The sequence below is a fragment of the Sciurus vulgaris genome, assembly GCF_902686455.1.
Source record: "Sciurus vulgaris genome assembly, chromosome: 9".
Taxonomy (NCBI): Eukaryota; Metazoa; Chordata; class Mammalia; order Rodentia; family Sciuridae; genus Sciurus; species Sciurus vulgaris.
In genome coordinates, this window is record NC_136469.1 from 85,942,673 (window position 1) to 85,960,097 (window position 17,425).

A 17,425-nucleotide genomic window follows, 5' to 3' on the forward strand; every position below is an offset into this window, starting at 1 on the left:
CTCCCCATAAGAAACTGCCTTGCACTTTGAAGGTATAGGGCGATTTGGCATGGAAACTGCAATTTACATCCCATTTTGATCTAAAACTGAGACATGTCCATGACATTGTCCTGGGTACCTAGGACAAGAAGCAGATTTTTGTTGTTATCAATAACATTTACTCCCTGAAACACTTCGCAAGGTGCACTCTGTTATTATCTTCATTCTATAAAAGGGGAAATAAAGTTGAGTGAAATCACAAAACTTGATCCAGATCACAGTGATATAGCTAGAATTTAAACTAAAGTCTATCTGATCTTCTGAAACCTGTCTTTACCCACTACATGAATAAAAGCATCTCTCTTGTCCTTCTTGTGTTCCATGTTCCATACTGACAGGAACACAGCAGCCAAAACAGCAAGCTCTAGGCAATGCTGAAGATATGGTCTGACCCTAGGTGCAAGGTGTGGCTTTAGTGAGCCTTTGGGGTCCTACTTGTAAACATTTTCCCATGTCCTTAACTCAGGGTTAGGGAGTGAAGGCTAGCATTTACAGAATTTCTAGAATGGTTTGCATTTATTTCTTTCTGTGCAGTTTAAAAACTTTATTCTTTTTTATCACATTCATAATTAATAGCTGGAACTTATAAAGAGAAAATTTTTAACTTTTTAAATATGGGGGGAAAAAAGAACAACTCACATAGAGATTGTTTCCTGCTACTTGGGGCCTTTATTTACCGAGCTACTTGGGCCAAACCAGAACTTGATCTCAAGTGTTCAGGCTTTGAGCCCAGCCTTCTTTCCTCTGCTGAAGGTGTTTACCTAAGTTCAGGATCTACTGAATTAGTCCTAAATTGGAGATAAACACACACCTCACACAGGTAAAAAAAAAAATTCTTTTCTTTCAGGTACAGAATTTTTTTTTTTTTTTTTTTTTTTTAAGATTATTGAGACACTTTCTCTTTAGACATGGCATTTTTGTCTCTTGGAAACCTGGATTGCTGCTATCATCCTTCAGCAGCATTGAATACCAAGTTATCCAAAGGTTTTCCCAGGATAAACACTGTAACAGATTCCACATAAACTTCACTAGGAAGGGTGGGAGCTGATGTTGAAGCCACGTTTCATATAATTGGTATAAAGAATTGGAAGACATTAAATTGATGGTAATTTCCTACATATGTTAGAGTTAGAGAGTGGAACCTGAGTCGCAGTTAGATCTTTTTTGCAGGTAAAGTACTCAGCCACTCATTTTTTCTGCTTCTACTGATGACACAAATAGTTTCGAAGAATAAAAAGTCAACTTTACGACCATTTCATTGTCAACTTCATTAAAGAATATCTATGTCTATACCATCCATAACTATTTATCCATCTGTCCACATTAATGACTCTCACATCAAAAGTAGCCTACAAGTTTGGAGAAGCACATTCTTAAATAGATGAGAGCCAAGGGAAGTGAGATCTATCACCAGATGAAATTAGGCATGACTTATGATTTATCTGTGAAGCATATTGAGTCCCTAGGAAGAAAAAGTTGAGAAACACTGATGTAAATCATTAGGTAATCCAGTAAAGATAGCCCTCCCCCCAGGAAATAAACATTCTTTATTTTTAAATCCTTTATTTTCATGTTCTTTGTAAAAACATCAATATTTAAACCTCTTTGTTCTAAGACATAGTAACATATTGCATTATTAACAATAAATAAGGCATGATGCCTTACATAAGAAAGACATAAAATGTCCAAGGGATATTTAGAACATTGTAGTTCATAAAGTTTCAACATGAGAAATGTTGACCACGTACTAGAAAGCCATTTCAATAAATAACAACTAACATTCTTTTAAAGAGTCACAAAAAAAGATGTGTATGCACATTCTCCTACACTGACACTGATCTCACTTTCTGCTTGCTTGGATCCTTTCAGATGCCAACTTAAATAAGAATCAGTATTGAATTAATCTGGGCTTGATATAAAATAATAAATATAATGGTTATGTGCAAGTAGATTTAATCATACCCTTAATTATTTTATAAATAAAATATTAAACTGGAACCTTTGAAAACAAATAAATAAATAGAAGAGCTCTCAGAAGACATGCTGAAGCACACTAAGGTCACTCTGGGTGGCCTCAGGAGCTCTCTTTTCATCTCCTTTTCATATGAAGTCAGGTCCTGTCTCAGGAACGATCAGCAAGGAACTGCCTCCTTTCCCCAGTCAGCTGGAATTGCCACTGGAAGGAGAAAATTGTTGTCCTTAAGTGGTTGCTCAGGAAAGGTAACTGGGCAGCATTCTGTCCCCTAGACGCCAGAGTTTTCTGAATCCAGTTTCTCCAGCCTGGCCCCAAGAGGACTGTGATGTCAGAGCTGGTAGAAGAGACCTCTAGAGTGGTGGGTGTTCTCACTTAGGAGTGGGGGTGAGGAGGGTTCTGTGGTCTCTACTCTATTACAGGTGTGTTCTACTCACAGCCAGAACCTATTGCTGTCACACTGGTCCTCATACAGCTCATGAAATACCTATTATTTCTCTTATTTTACTAAGTTTCAGATAAAATGAAATTATTCTGAGGCACAAGGTTAATAGGTATTGGAGGAACCCAGATTTTTACTCAGCAGTATTGCTGTAAAATCTTTTCACCACTAACATAGGGGGCCTCATGCTACAAAATATCAGATCTGAAGCCCAGTATGGACTAGGGGAAAATGTATTTTTTTATCAAGTGGAAAGCTCTTTAGCATAACTGACCAACTTTAATCAGAGTTTTAAAGAAGGCAGTCATTACCTACACTCACTGGAATGAAGACAGGGTCCAGGTGGGGACACAGAATGCTGAAAATAAATTTCGGGCCCCAGAGCACATTAATTATCTTAATGGCTAAGTTGTTAAAAAAAAGCAGCCACAATTTCTAGTTGGTCAGTCACCCCTGCGTTTTTTGATACAATGACTCCATCCACACGTGTAAACAGAATCATAACTCACTTGTTCAGCATTTTATGGATGATTTTCTTAACCACGGGGGCTTCAGGGTTGAGACAAGCTTCCAGTCCATTCTTGAGAGTGGCTCTGCAGAGAGAAGGGAGGATCCTAGTGAGGCGAGGGGGGGGGGGGGCAGGGAGCCAGGTGGAGGGGCTGCAGCAGAAGCAGAATCCGCGGCACCGGATGGAACTTACAAGACTTCGGTCTGGGCGCAGTGGGGTCCCGAAGGCGTCACCTTCACACTTTGAATGTTCTTCAGGTGAATTCCTTGCACCGTCTGCAAACACTGGCAGCGCAGTTCAGTGACCACGGGCGCCCCTGCGGTGAGAAGAGACCTGGTGAGGGAGGCTGTCCCCATCTTAGGTGTCCCCACCCTGTACCCCCAAGCCCGGTCCCGTCCCGGGGATCCCAGAGCGCGGGCCTCACCTGCTGCGCGCCGGCCGGAGGCCACCAGTAGCAGCAATGGCAGCGCCACCCAGACCAGCCGCGGAGCGCTGGGGACCGAGGGTGCTGTGCGGGCCATGGGACTAGCTGGAAGATCGCGGCGGCGCCTGGAGTGCAAGAGCTGGCGGCGAGGGGCTGCTGTCCTGGCTCTGTGGCTCTCCAGCATCTACAAGCCCCTTTTATGCATGGTTGGCGGGAAAGGCCAGAGCCCCTGGCCAGGGAAATTCCCGGAGCTCCTGGTGTTTCCCCGAGTGCGGAAGGAAGATGTCGCCCCAACCGCCTGCGAGGGGGACTGTGGGCACCCAGTGACCCCAGCGTACAGGGCAAGAAGGGAGGCAACAGCTGGAAGCAGATCTGAGAGACCCACTGCAGGGGCGTCGCCAGGTTTTTAGAGGAAGCAAATTATAATTCAATACTAGTTATCCGACGTGGGGCGTTTAAGGAAGCGCGGGAAGGGGGACCTAGGTTTTGCTTAGTTCATTATCTTCTACAGTTCCTGTGTTTGTCCCTAATATTTTATTTTGCATATTGCATATACTTCTGACATTCATTCTTTTGTTCAAAACTTGAACCAATATCGCAGATTGCAGAGAATATCCAACTTGCTTCTCATGTTCATTCTCAAACCACAATTACCTTGTTTACGTTTTCCATTTGGTGGGAAGCCGGATTAACTTGAGCGCACTGTGAATTTCAGTGAAAAAGAGAGTTGTAATATGACCTCTTGATTTTATGTTATGATCCTGTATAACTTCCTCTTCTCTCTGAAAGGTTGGAACTTCTGAAATTCCCCCGAGATCTCGTTTTCCATGTAATAAGGGGTTAAAATTTGATCTTTGCAATACAAGACTGGCGGCCACTTTTAAGCCACAGAGCAGGGGGATGGGTGGAGCAGGCTCACAGAGTTACCTTTCCTAGTGTCACTGAGCAGCATGCTCGCTCGTGAACTCTAGGGAGTGGGTACCCGCTGTTCAGCACTTGTGCCTCCAAAGGAGCAAATAGAAGCATAAGAATGAGATACGAAACACCAAATAACAAGATTCCATTCCGTTTACTACAGGGCTGTCTGGTATTCCGAGTTGGAATACTGACATGTCTCAGTTTTCCGATGAGGAATTTCAGTCTTTTTTAAATTTTTATATCTTTATTTTATTTTTTTATGTGGTGCTGAAGATTGAACCCAGTGCCTCACACCTGCTAGGCAAGCGCTCTACCACTGAGGTAAAATCCCAGACCCTCAAAGTCATTTAACCTGTCTCTGATCACTTTTTCCCCAGGAGTTTTAGAGAAACTAAAAAAACAAAAGTTTTCATCGCTGGGATTTAAAGGGCAGGGCAGCGGAAGTGTGATTCTCCAAGTCGGATTTAGATCTCTTTCACCAAAATGTGAAATACTATGGGAGTCCGGAGAGGAGAAAGCAATGGCATCTGACCCAGGGGTGTAGGACTGCAGGACAGGGTTTCCAACTGCCCAACTCAAACGATCCCAGTCGGAGACCCTAGGCAACCACGGGGCAAGTAGCTCTAGCTGCACACAGTTCCCATATCACCTGCACCTTGTTAAACCTCTCTGTGACTCCCCAGGGTGGTTATGAAAAATGAGTCAACATGGATAAAGCCCCAGCATGGAATAAGTACCCTACAAATGTTTGTTAAATAAAGTGGAAATAGCTTTTTCCAATATTGCCTAAACAGAAACTCAACCTGTTGTGAGTTTTTCTTATAAAGGAAAAATTTTTTAAAAAACTAATGGATAAGTTCATTCCCCAATTTTTCTTTTTTTTTTTCTCTTTTTAAAAATATTTTTTAACTTGTTGATGGACCTTTGTTTAATTTATTTATTTATATGCAGCGCTTCAATTTTTCTTTTCACATTTAAAATTTTCTATATCAGTGACTGCCCCCCAACTGTCCCTAACTGTATACAACACTATATGGAGAAGCAGTGTGTCTTTAAGGCATCAAGGCAGATCCCAGGGGAATAGAGTTTATAAAACCATCATCATCTGGGTGTACAGAATGCCTTGTGGTGCTGGGGGGAGCCATGTCATCATGATAATCTTGGTGCAGAGTGGAACAGGTGTGCTGGCATGTGGTGCTTATACACTGTAGATAGCATATGTGTTCCAGTCCTTCTCAGTAATTTTCCTGGTCTCCCTGATTAAATTCCTTGACAGAAAGGATGCCCAGAATGCACTGACCAAAAGCAGGTGGAAAGACAAAGGAATGTCTTCAGCAATTTTCCACTGCAGTCAGTGCTACACACTTAAACTTTTTTAAGGATCAATTGAGAATTCACAAAAAAATACAAAGTAGAATGATATATTTCAGGCTGTCATCAAGGAAGGCATGAGTGTGCTCTATTATGAGGTACACACAGATGGGATTTTATTTTTACTGTTAAGATGAATCTTTGATTTATTTTGTCATTCCACTTTCAGTCATTGCATCTATTAAAAAAGAACCTGAATAAAAGACTCATTTATTGGAAAAGATGTACAAAATGAATGACTATATTTAAAGAATTACTCTTCTATTTATTAGTATGATTCTGGGGAGAAAAAAAAAAACCAGGAAAAGTAAAAGGAGATTAAAATTTGTATCAGGGAAAAGGAAATGAGAAATAATCCAAAGGTCATGAAATTTGTGACTAGCTCATGAATAGTTGAGAATTTGTGTGATTACTGTTTTTCTGGGATTTAATGGAAAACTATCTACAAATGTAAAAGTAATTCTTTAAAACTTGAAAATTTTTTTTTGTTTTGTAGTTGTACTTGCAATATATGCTGGTTTTATAAAGTTGTGAAGTCAGAAAGCCATAAAGAAGTATTTTTTTTTCCTCTATTTTCCTTTGTCTAGGGAGAAATCTTAACAGGTCTGATATTTTTTTCCTTAACAAACAGCAGTTAAATTATAAGAGCTTATAGGATTCTGGGTAAATATTAAACATGTTCCTTCCTATATTTAGTTGCCACACACCCCTGGCAATTTACTAACCCTCTGCACCCACCCAAGGTGCAGAGCTTTTATTTTATGCTTTTCTAAGTACTTTACAAATATTGACTCATTCAATTTTCCCAACAACCCTGTGATGTAGACATTATTGTTATCTTTACGGGATATGTTACTTTTTTACAAATAAAGAAACTGAGGTAGGTACAAAGACATCAAGTAACTTTCCTAATGAACTACGTCCTTAAGCCTGGAATCAAATCCAGAAATAAAATGGCTCTTAACAATATTTCTATGATAAGAAAAAACCTCTAATACATGATTGATAATTTCAGGAGAGTAGTGATTTTTTAAATTTCTTATTGTCCTCATTAGATGGTTCAACTTTACTTATTCTAAAATGAAACACAAAACAGTATGCAGATCCCCCAGAAAACTTGGAATGGAAACCACCATTTGACCCAGTTATGTTGCTCAATATAAACCCAAAGGACTTAAAATTACCATACTACAGGGATGCAGCCACATCAATGTTTAGCAGCTCAGTTCACAGTAGCAAAACTATGGAACCAACCTAGGTATCCTTCAACAGATGAATGGATGATGAAAATTTGGTGTATATATACACAATAGAATATTACTCAGCCATAAAGAAGAATGAAATTATGGCATTTGCTGGTAAATGGATGGAAATGGAGACTATCTTGATAAGTGAAGTAAGCCAGTCCCTAAAACCCAAAGGCCCAATGTTCTATATGATTTGTGGATGCTAACACATAATAAGGGCAAGGGGGAAGGAAGAATAGAAGTTTATTGGATTAGACAAAGGGAAATGAAAGAAAGGGAGGGCAGATGAGCATAGGAAAGACAGTAGAAGGATCAGACATAACTTTTCTGTGTTCATGTATGAATACACGGCCAGTGAAATGCCTCATCACATTCAACTGCAAGAATGGGATTCTAATTAGAATAAGTTATACTCCATATATTTAAAATATGTCAAAATACACTATACTGCCATGTATATCTAAAAAGAACAAGTTGAAAATAGAATAAAATGAAATGAAACCCAGTAAAACAGTCACATATCTCCAGAGTTCTATTTCACTAACAGCGTCACTCTCCTCTGTGGCATTGGTTAGCTTGTTATATTGCCTTGAAGTGCCCAATTCTGAAAAAATAGTCCCTTTCCCAGAGACAAACAGGAAAATATACCCCTTTACCAAAAAATGATGATTAATACCATCAGTATGGTGTCATGAGGATGTCACATACGCAATTGGAGTGGTGTCATGAGAAGTGCACTCTTCAGTATTCTTTCCAAAAATTCATGACCTGTGACGGCCCCGCCCATCAGCCATTAAGTCTGAGAGCTAAGATGGCGCTGAGCGGAAGTTCCTCGGAGCACTTAGGTGGTAAATAACTTTCAGGAGGTCTGACAGCGGAAGCATGAGATGCACGGGAACACCGCATGCCACGGGGCAACTGCCAATGGACTGGCTGAGTCCATGTGATGTGCACGTGGACAGGCTGCTGATTGGCTGATGGGCTCTATAAGGGAATGGTTTCTGGGGTAGGGGGAGGAAGAAGATCTACGGGAACTCTGTAAGAACCTGGGGTAATAAAACTGCTTGAGGAAGATCGTGTAAGAGTCGTCATTGCGAGCGACAATGACCAATGTATAATCATGAAAACAATTTCAAGTCCAAATTGAAGAATTTGAAATAACTTAGCATCATTCTACAAAACTGCCAAGGTTATGAAAAATAGGAAAGGACTGAGAAGCTATTGTGGTCTAGAGAAAACTGTGGAGAATACTGCAACTAACTGCAATATGGTACTTCAGATTAGATTCGAGGACAGAAAAGGGACTTAATGGAAAACCTGGTGAAACCTGAATAAAGTAGAGCTTAGTTCAAAGTAATGTGCATTGAATGGCACATTACCAATATTAGTTGGCTTCTTAGATTTAACAATGCATCCAGGTAATGTCAAATATTTGCAAATGAGTAAAGAGTTCACAGGCACTGTATTATTTTGCAACTTTCATAAATTTGAAATTATTCCAAAACTAAAATGTTTGTTTTAAAAGTTTCTCTTTCTAAATTAATTTAGAATAGCATCAAAATGAAATTAGTGAACATGCATGCTTTCCCTGCTAGCTTTCGAGAAATGAAATTCAATTTTGGTTGAGTGCCTACTTACTCAAATATGAAAATCCAGAAGATCTGCTGCCACAGATTGGACACTTCATCATGTTTCATGGGATTCAATAATTTGCCTTCAGCATTAATTATACTGTCCAAATATCTCATCTATTTCTTGTAACTAGAGAAACAGAAAGGGTTTGCTGTAACTGGTCTTCAGACCCAACTCATAACTGACGTAAATGGGAGTACTCAGGGATAGTCAGACATAGTTTATCCAGAGAGACTGCCAAAAGAATGAAGCATGTCCAGAGGCTGCCAGTGCTTGTAGATTATGTAGAACTTGACTCTTCGGGATAAATCAATTAAAATCACCTGTTTTTGTGATGAGATTAAAAAGCAAAGAGTGGTTGTTATTTTCTCCTTAATATGCCACTTAAATCCATGAAATCTTCATAAATCAAAATTCAAAAATTTTTAAGCACAGGAATTGCTGTAACCTAGAACAAGAAATAAATTCATTCTCTCATTTGAACAAGTGTTTCTCTAAGTCTGTTTCAAGAAGTGAATGTTAGATTTCTATACAGTCTTTAAACTCATGAAAGCAAGGATTCGTTTTATAAATTTATATTTTTACTAGTGCATTTTGGTTTTATGTAGTTGTGAGGTTCATTCTGACATATTCATACATTCATATAACATTGTCTGCTCTATTTTGATCTCTAGTACTACCATCTTCCCTCTCTTCCTCCCTCCTTCTGATTTCATTTCTCTACTCTGTTGGTTTTCCTTCGGTTAATTTTTATTTTTAATTGGTGCATTTAGTTATATATAAAAGTATCATTCATTGTGATTTACATACATGCACATAGTATGATTTCATCAATTTCAGTCTTTGTTTTCTTTCCTTTCCCGTCTCACCTCCCTCCTTCTCTATCCCCTTCCTCCACTGTTTACCCCTTCTATTTTCATGAGATCACCTTTTTTTAAAAAAAAGTCCTTATTTCTCTCTAGCTTCCACGTATAAGAGAAAAGTTTGACCCTTGACATTCTGAGTCTGCTTATTTCACTTAGCATGATGTTTTCTAGTTCCTTTCATTTACCAGCAAATGGCATGATTTCATTCTTCTTTAGAGCTGAATAAATCTCCGTTGTATATATATGCCACATTTTCTTTATCCATTTATCTATTGAGGGACATCTAGACTGGTTCCATAACCTGACTATTGTGAACTGCTCTGCTATAAATATCGGTATGCATGTTCTTTTGAATAAATACCAGGGAGTAGGATCTCTGGGTCATGTGGTGGCTCTATTTCTAGTCTTTGAGGAATTTCCAAACTGCTTTCCAAAGTAATTGTATTAATTTCCAGTTCCACCAACAATGTAGGAGTGTACCTTTCTCCCAACATCCTCATTAGCATTTATCGTTATTGGTATTCTTGAAATTTGTCATTTTAACTGGAGTGAGATGAAATATCAGTGTCCTTTCAATTTACATTCCCCTGATTGTTAATGAAATTGAACAATTTTTTGCAAGCAACAATCTTTCAAGAAATGGGAGAATCTTTAAAAATTGAATTTTGGGTGACTAAATTCCATTTGCCCTATAATCATCAAGGAACCATTCAGAATTGACAAACAATAAACTTCAGGTGCTCACATCTTCACTCACCTCCACAGACATGGCTGCAGTAAGAGTCACATGCAGCAGTAACCTGACAGTTCCTCGCCTCAGCTGCATCAGTTTCTTTCACTTTCTGGTCCAATGTTTCTCAGTTGCTGCCATGAAATGTTCCTTGTCTTAAAAACAGGAGCCAATGGATAAACATTTCCCCAATTCATTTTTCTGCTTTAAGCAGGTATTCTCCATTATTTCTCAGAGGGTTTCCAGTAGGATTGAACCCCAGTTGTCCACACCCTCTTTTCCTATTGCACTCTTCCCAGTTCTTCAGTTCTATACACTGGGGTCAGTTTCTCAAATAAATGACTTGCATGGCAGACCCATGATCAGACTCTGCTTTTCAAGGGGAAGCCTAGAGTGACCACAGCTCCATGCTGACTGGCAGGCAGGTATGAGCAGTATCACTCTGTTCTACCCCAGCTTGCCTCAGGAACTCGTTGCCTCACAACTACTATTCATATTTCCCTAAAAGGATGCAAATGACTTTGTTTATAGGGGAGAAGAATGAAGACATCAAAGCATGCCCTAAAATTCTAAGATCGTCTGCCCCAATCCAAGGGCATTAGTGTGTGCCAGGTTCAGGGGCAGCCTCTCCATTCAGCATCCCCAGAGACTGCTTGTCTAGCTCCCCTTTCACTTTCACCTGGTAACATCTGCTGTTAGTCCAGGGGTTCAGGTAGGAGGAGCCATTTCTTAATTACTTCTGTCCAAACCTGCTCTCCACCTTGCTGATTGATTCAGAAATGGAGACATGACCTAAGCCTGGTTAAGTCAGAAACAGTCTCTAGAGATTTTGCTGAAACAATTGAAAACACCCTATGTTTGCTAAACTGATAAAATTAATGGTGTATTAGTTTGTTTTATATTATTATACTGAAGTAATGGAGGCCATGTAACTTATAAAGAAAAAAGGTATATTTAGCTCACAGTTTCAGAAGTCAAAAGTCCAAATAGCATTGTACTGGCTCTTATGAGAGGTTCTTCTGGCTGCATCACCTCATGGCTGATGGCAGCACAATGGTGGGAGCAAATGTGTGTGTGTGGGGGGGGGGGACTGGGAACTGTTCTAGGCACACTTTTATAACAACCCCTCTTCAGGGAACTAAGTCAGGGATCCCAGAACTACCCCAGTGACCTAAGGACCTCCCACTATGACCCACCTCTTAAAGTTCCAGCCCCCTCTTAACATTCTATGTTGGGGACCAAACTTCCAGCACAAGAATCCTTGAGGGGTAAACTGCAAAGGAGCCTAGAGTTTTGCCAATTCTTGGGGAGACAATGTCTAAGAATGAAGTCGACCCAGAAAAAATGACGTGGGACGTATTTCTATTGTGGGGAAAATTCTTTGGATGCTATATCCACCAGCTGGCTCTGATTTTTCATGGACTTCTCTGTTATGTAAGCCAACAGATTTTCTTTCTTTTATTTTTCAGACAAGTTAAATTAGATGTTTATCTCTCCCCAGTAAAATGGTCTTCCTAAAATCACCCATTTTCCATGCTTCTGCTACTTTTCAACACAAGCTACTCTGTTTATTGTTAATGTATCAACCCATTCATCAATTGAACATTTATGTATGACTTAGAAGCTGATGAACTAAATTAAGTTCTGAGGGGAATGACAGACTCCATCACTACTGAACTCACAGTCTATGGAGTAAGGCAGAAAGACATGGAGTTGTCCAGGGGCCTAACACTCTCAGCAACGGAGAGAGCTTTACAGGTTCTCAGAGGAGGGAGAACCTGATTCCCTTTTTTGGAAGGATGGGAGCTGCCAGAGAAAACTTCTGAAGGAGGAAGCTATTTAAGGTGAGTGGATAGGGGACAGATTCAGAAAAGGAGGAGGGAATGAATTAAGGCATGGAGACTGGGAACAATGTCATATGACCTGAGAAGAAAAATAAGCAGTTTACAGTAGAATGAATCAGACATAACTTTCCTATGTTCATATATGATTACACAATCAGTGTAACTCCACATCATGTACAACTACAAGAACAGGAAGTTATAATCCATGTTTGTATGATATGTCAAAATACATTCTACTGTCATGTGTAACTAAAAAGCACAGATAAAAAAATGTGCAATTTATCTTTCTAACTTGAAGTTTAACATGAGGCAAGGAGCACTGAGAGATAGAGAGGAGGATGGGTATGACTCAGCCACTGGCAGCTCCTACTTGTCATTGAGGGAACATTTCTAACATCCCTTCCCCCATCAAAAGCTCATAATTCTTCCCAAGTGATTAACGTGGCCCATGGGTTCTGATCACAACATGGGATGTGGTGCACACTGGTTTACATACTCTTATGTGAGTTATGTGTTCTGCAAGGAAAGTAACTATATCTCATTTCTCTTTGCATTTGCTGGTCTCCAGTGAGAGTCTGGCTGGCACTAAGCACACAACAAGTACTTGTGGAGATAATGCACAACTCAACGGTTTCAGGCCATTACTTCATAACCAAAGCGTCCTGAGGTAGGATATCAGGAAACTGCCCTTGAAGGATTTAGCAGTCTAGATTTCCTTACTTTCCTTACTTTCTTTTGCTTGTTTTGGCCACTCACTACCTGAATAAAATCTCTGTTGAATACAAGTGAACACAAAATATATTTGGGTCAGAGCCAGAGTTTGAATTCTAGAGGAAGTGATGGAGAAGAGTATTCTACCTTAGAGAAACAAATCTGAACAGAAGTCATTAGAAAGTTCTGAGGCCTAGCTCTGCCAGCAGGATAAGAACATAGATGAGATCTGAAAATGCATTCAAAGCAAGAGGACCTGAGATGCTTGACTTTTATGGACCATCTGCCTCATGACCAATGGAAAGATCCAGCTAATTAGAAGTATGTGGTCCAGACAGAAAAAGTGAATAATAACTATTCATCATATACACTTTCTTTTATGTGTGTGTATAAAGCATAGCAATGAATTTCACAAAACATGTAAAATTGGATTAAGTCTAACTTCTTATGTAAAATTTTTCATTTATCCTGTGTACTCTCTTCTATAATGCTGCTTCTACAAAGAATCATCTATTTTTCTCCTCTGGCATGATAATCTAATGATAAGATCAGTTTTAAATACTTTAAATCATTGAGCTAACACTGATAAACATGTCATATATTAGCTTTTCACAGATTTTTTTGGAGTAGGTTATTTTTTTTTTTAAAGTGTCTATAAATTGCTTTGCATCCCCATTTTCTTAAGATTGTTTTCTGAACTATTTGGAAGTGGACTTAGTAAATAAATGATGTCATGACCACACAGTGTAAAAAGAAGAGATGTAGGATTGCCAAAGTAACAAAAAGAAAGAAAATGAGAAATTTTCCCTTTAAAAATATAAGAAATTTATTTTGTATATGAAGACATTATGACTTTAACACTATGGAAATAAAATTTAGGAAGTTGCAAGATGAATATATAAACTGCAAATGACAATAGCATACATGGCATAAAGATATAACTTTCAACTAGGAAAATTATGAATCATTATTAAAAACTTGATAATAAGTATGCTGTTCATAGTATTTTTCAATGTTCATTATCCTCCAATATTTTGGTCAGAAATATCTTTGTTTTCACTTTTTCCTTTAGCCTCTGTCCATATACTCAGGAAACTTTTGAGGGAGAGAATTCTGAATGATACTGATTACAATGGGGTGGCACTGCGGATATGTGACTGAGCTGGTTCATTGGCTGACATTTCTAAACAGTTAAGGACATTAAGTGAGATCTGATTATGTATAGTGGAAGTTATGGTTATAGTGGAGAAATGCCTTGACCTTATATATTTTCCATTAATATATGTTATACATTGAATGTAAATGTCTACAATTAAATTATATTTAATGAGCTTGTATTATAGCATCAGAATGTGCTTGGAGGATGTGAATGGACAGAAGGCAACAGATTTCCTGATAGATACAGATGTGACTGTAGCTGGAACATCAAACAAGTCACTAATGGTGCAAAGGGCATGAGCATACTCTAGTGTCTATGAATAACCTGGCAAGATCTCTGAGCCTAAGAAGTTTAGCAGTTGGGAAGAGTGTCTTTAATGTTCAGTTAACTTTCTGTTGGCTAGATGCCTTTTGCTCAGCTCTCGACTGTACCATTGCATCTAAGTGCATTATTGTTCCTCTCTATGTTATTAATATTTGATAAATATTTATTTAGCCCTGGTCTTTCAGGTATTTATCTGGAATTGGAAAGAAGAGAAAGAATAGGTTTGACCATTATTCCCTGATTTAAAGTAGGAAAATAGACAGATGCATATTCACAGAGTACCTTAACAGCCATTCTGGTGATGGAGGTATGTATACATTGCTTTATTCTTTTTTTCCATAATATTTCCTATAGTTTTCTCTAGAATACTGGCAGAAGACTAATCTCCAACACAGCTGGTAAGTGAAAGCTAATTGTCCCAACTTTGCTTGATGACTGCTCTGCCTTCAAGTTTTATGGCCTTTCATCACAAAATGCCAGATAACAGTATAATCCCCATGCTGTATCTGCTACCGAGAAGAAATAAATATTTGGCACGGCTTGAACATGTCTCCCAGATTTCATGTGATGGGAACTCAATGGAACAGTATGGAGGTGGGAACTTTTAAGAGGTGATCGTGAGGATTCTGTCTCCTGAATGGATTAGTACCATTATCACAGGAGTAAATTCATTATCATGGGGGTGGGTTCCTTTAAAAGGCTGAGTTCTTGAGTTCAGCCCCTCTTTTTCCCTCTTCTGTACCCCTCTCTCCCTCCCCACGTGATGCCTTCTGCCAAGTTATGATGCAGCAAGAAAGCCCTCAGCAGGTTCAGCTCCTCAAGTTTGAATTTTCAAGCCTCTCGAACTATGAGCCAAATAAATTTCCAGCTATTGTAAGTTATTCAGTCTGTGGTATCCTGTTATAACAGCATAAAATGGACTATAACTGTTACATGAAAAGTTTATTTCTTCTTTTGTTTGTTTACTAGGAAAACAGTTGAGCCAGGCTCCCAGTCATCAGATGTCCCGCTTACTTTATAATCTTTAGATATATGAATTGATATACATTTGTTATTTGATTCTTTTAGTTGCTGCCAAGAGTGGAAAGTATCACCTCTGTCTGTCATATTCAATTTTTTCTTTCTAACCAGCTGTCTGTATGCAAACTTTGGATTGTGGTTCTGTGTGGGGAAGTTCTGGCTTGTTGGCCTTGTTCTTAATGGGTTATGTGTTGGGTCAAGGATTGTGGCTACCACTGTTTGTAATGATAATGTGTTCTGGGGCAGATCTCTAAGGAAAGGGACGAAAAGTAATATTCACTTGTGTGTTTCCAATTCTGAGTCAGAACCCATGCTGGGTCCTACTATTAGCATGAGTTACTCCTTTAATTGCCCTGCATGGTGGACAGCATTGTCCTTGTTTTGCAAATGAGAAAACTGAGCAGACTAAGGGTCACAGAGAGTCAAAATTGAGATTTAACTTAATGGAGTTGTCTTAGTCTGTTTTGTGTTGCTGTAATTGAATACCACAGAGTAGGTAACTTATAAAGAAATCTATTTCTTAGAATATTGGAGGCTGCGAAGTTCAAGATCAAGGGGTTGCATATGATGAGAACCTCCTTGCTATTTGATAACATGATAAAAGGAATCACATGGTGAGAAAGCCCATGAGAAAAGGCCAGGGCAGAAGCAAGACAAAGTCAAGAACGTTGAATATATTTTTACAGCAACCCGCTCTCTCCATTACTAAGCCACTCCTGTCATAATGGGATTGATCCATTCAAAACAGTAGAACCCTTATTACCTAATCGCCTCCTAAAGGTCCCATCTTCTAATACCATCCAGGGGCACTTACATTTCAACATGTGCTTTGAAGGTGTTTTAGTTAGCTGTTTCGCTGCTGTGACTAAAAGACCCAACAAGAACAACTTTAGAGGAGGAAAAGCTTATTTGGGGGCTGGCAGTTTCAGAGATCTCAATCCACAAACATCAGGCTCTGTTCCTCAGGGCTCGAGGTGAGGCAGAACGTGGTGGGAGAAGAGAGTGGCAGAGGGAAAGCAGCTCATATGATGATCAGCAAGCAAAGAAAGAGGTCTCTACTCACCAGTCACAAAATATATATGCCAAAGCCACATCTCAATTCCCACATCCTCCAGCTACACCCTATAACTTCAATTACCACCTGGTTAATGGCTATCATGAGATTAATTCACTAATCGAATTAAGACTTTTATAACTCAATCTGAGCCTTCTTGTATTGTCTCACACATGAGCTTTTGAGAGATGCCTTACATCCAAACTATAACAGAAGGGGAGACTCAAACTATTAGCCCATTGAGTTAATGTCACCATCTTTGGGATAATAACTAAAAGAGCAATATGGGAAGAACAAATCAGTATAAAACTGCTAAGGTCATTAATTTAATGTTTCCTTTTTTTTCCAAGCCATCCTGGAAAGCAATGTATTTTCTGTTCTCAATAAAGTTTCCATTAGAAACTAATCTAGGATACACATGACTGAAGCAGAGTAGGCAGTGAAAATAATAGGAAAAGGAGCTAGCATCTCATGCAATTTGGTCTAACATCTTTATGTCAAAAGCTGCTTGTCATGTGGATTCCAACCCAGGTCAGGGATGAATGAAAGAAGAGGACACACGGGAAAGCAGATTGAACTATGCAGGTGGCCCTGCTCATTCTACCCCTACTTACTCTTCAAGTGTCTTCTCTAAAGTCTGGACTCAATATGAAACATCAGAACTTGCCTCTAATTAAAGTGGTTTTTTACTAAAAGCCACGCTCCAGCAGTGAGTTATGAAATTATAGTGTTGTGGTCAACATCTTTTAAGAGTGGAATTCAGTAGGATTGGATAGTGCAGAAAATGAAATACCAGGAGTCACAGTATAATCAAAGTGTAAGTATTATATTTTGATTTTTTTTTTATGTGTGTGTGAGCATGTGTGGGCTTACCTGTGTATAGATGTGTATGTACATGTGGAATTATATACATACATACATACATAAATACACAAAGAATATGTGCATACACAGTACTGCAATATGTGGAATATAAATGAATGCTAGATTGCTAGATCACATGGATTTGCCATTCATTTCCTGGCCAAGGAAAACTTATTCTATTATACTGAAACTTGGTTTATCTCTGTAAAATTGGGACAGGAGTACTTCCTAACTGCTTGCAATGCAATTAAGTAATTACTGTTTATTTTATGAGTCTGTGGAAAAATAAATGACTCTTTA

The 17,425-nt window shown here is 38.9% G+C and overlaps 1 protein-coding gene across 1 annotated transcript; it reads right to left on the bottom strand.

Annotated features, from left to right (window-relative positions):
• Positions 1–1,616: 1,616 nt before the first annotated feature.
• On the bottom strand, positions 1,617–3,794 carry LOC306669013 (growth-regulated protein homolog gamma-like). Its single transcript, XM_079152765.1, has 4 exons — positions 3,386–3,794; positions 3,154–3,277; positions 2,963–3,046; positions 1,617–2,215 (listed from the first exon to the last, which is right to left on the bottom strand). Exons 1-4 carry the CDS (start codon positions 3,567–3,569, stop codon positions 2,200–2,202), a joined length of 408 nt encoding a protein of 135 aa, XP_079008891.1. The 5' UTR covers positions 3,570–3,794; the 3' UTR covers positions 1,617–2,199.
• Between the last annotated feature and the right edge of the window lie 13,631 nt (positions 3,795–17,425).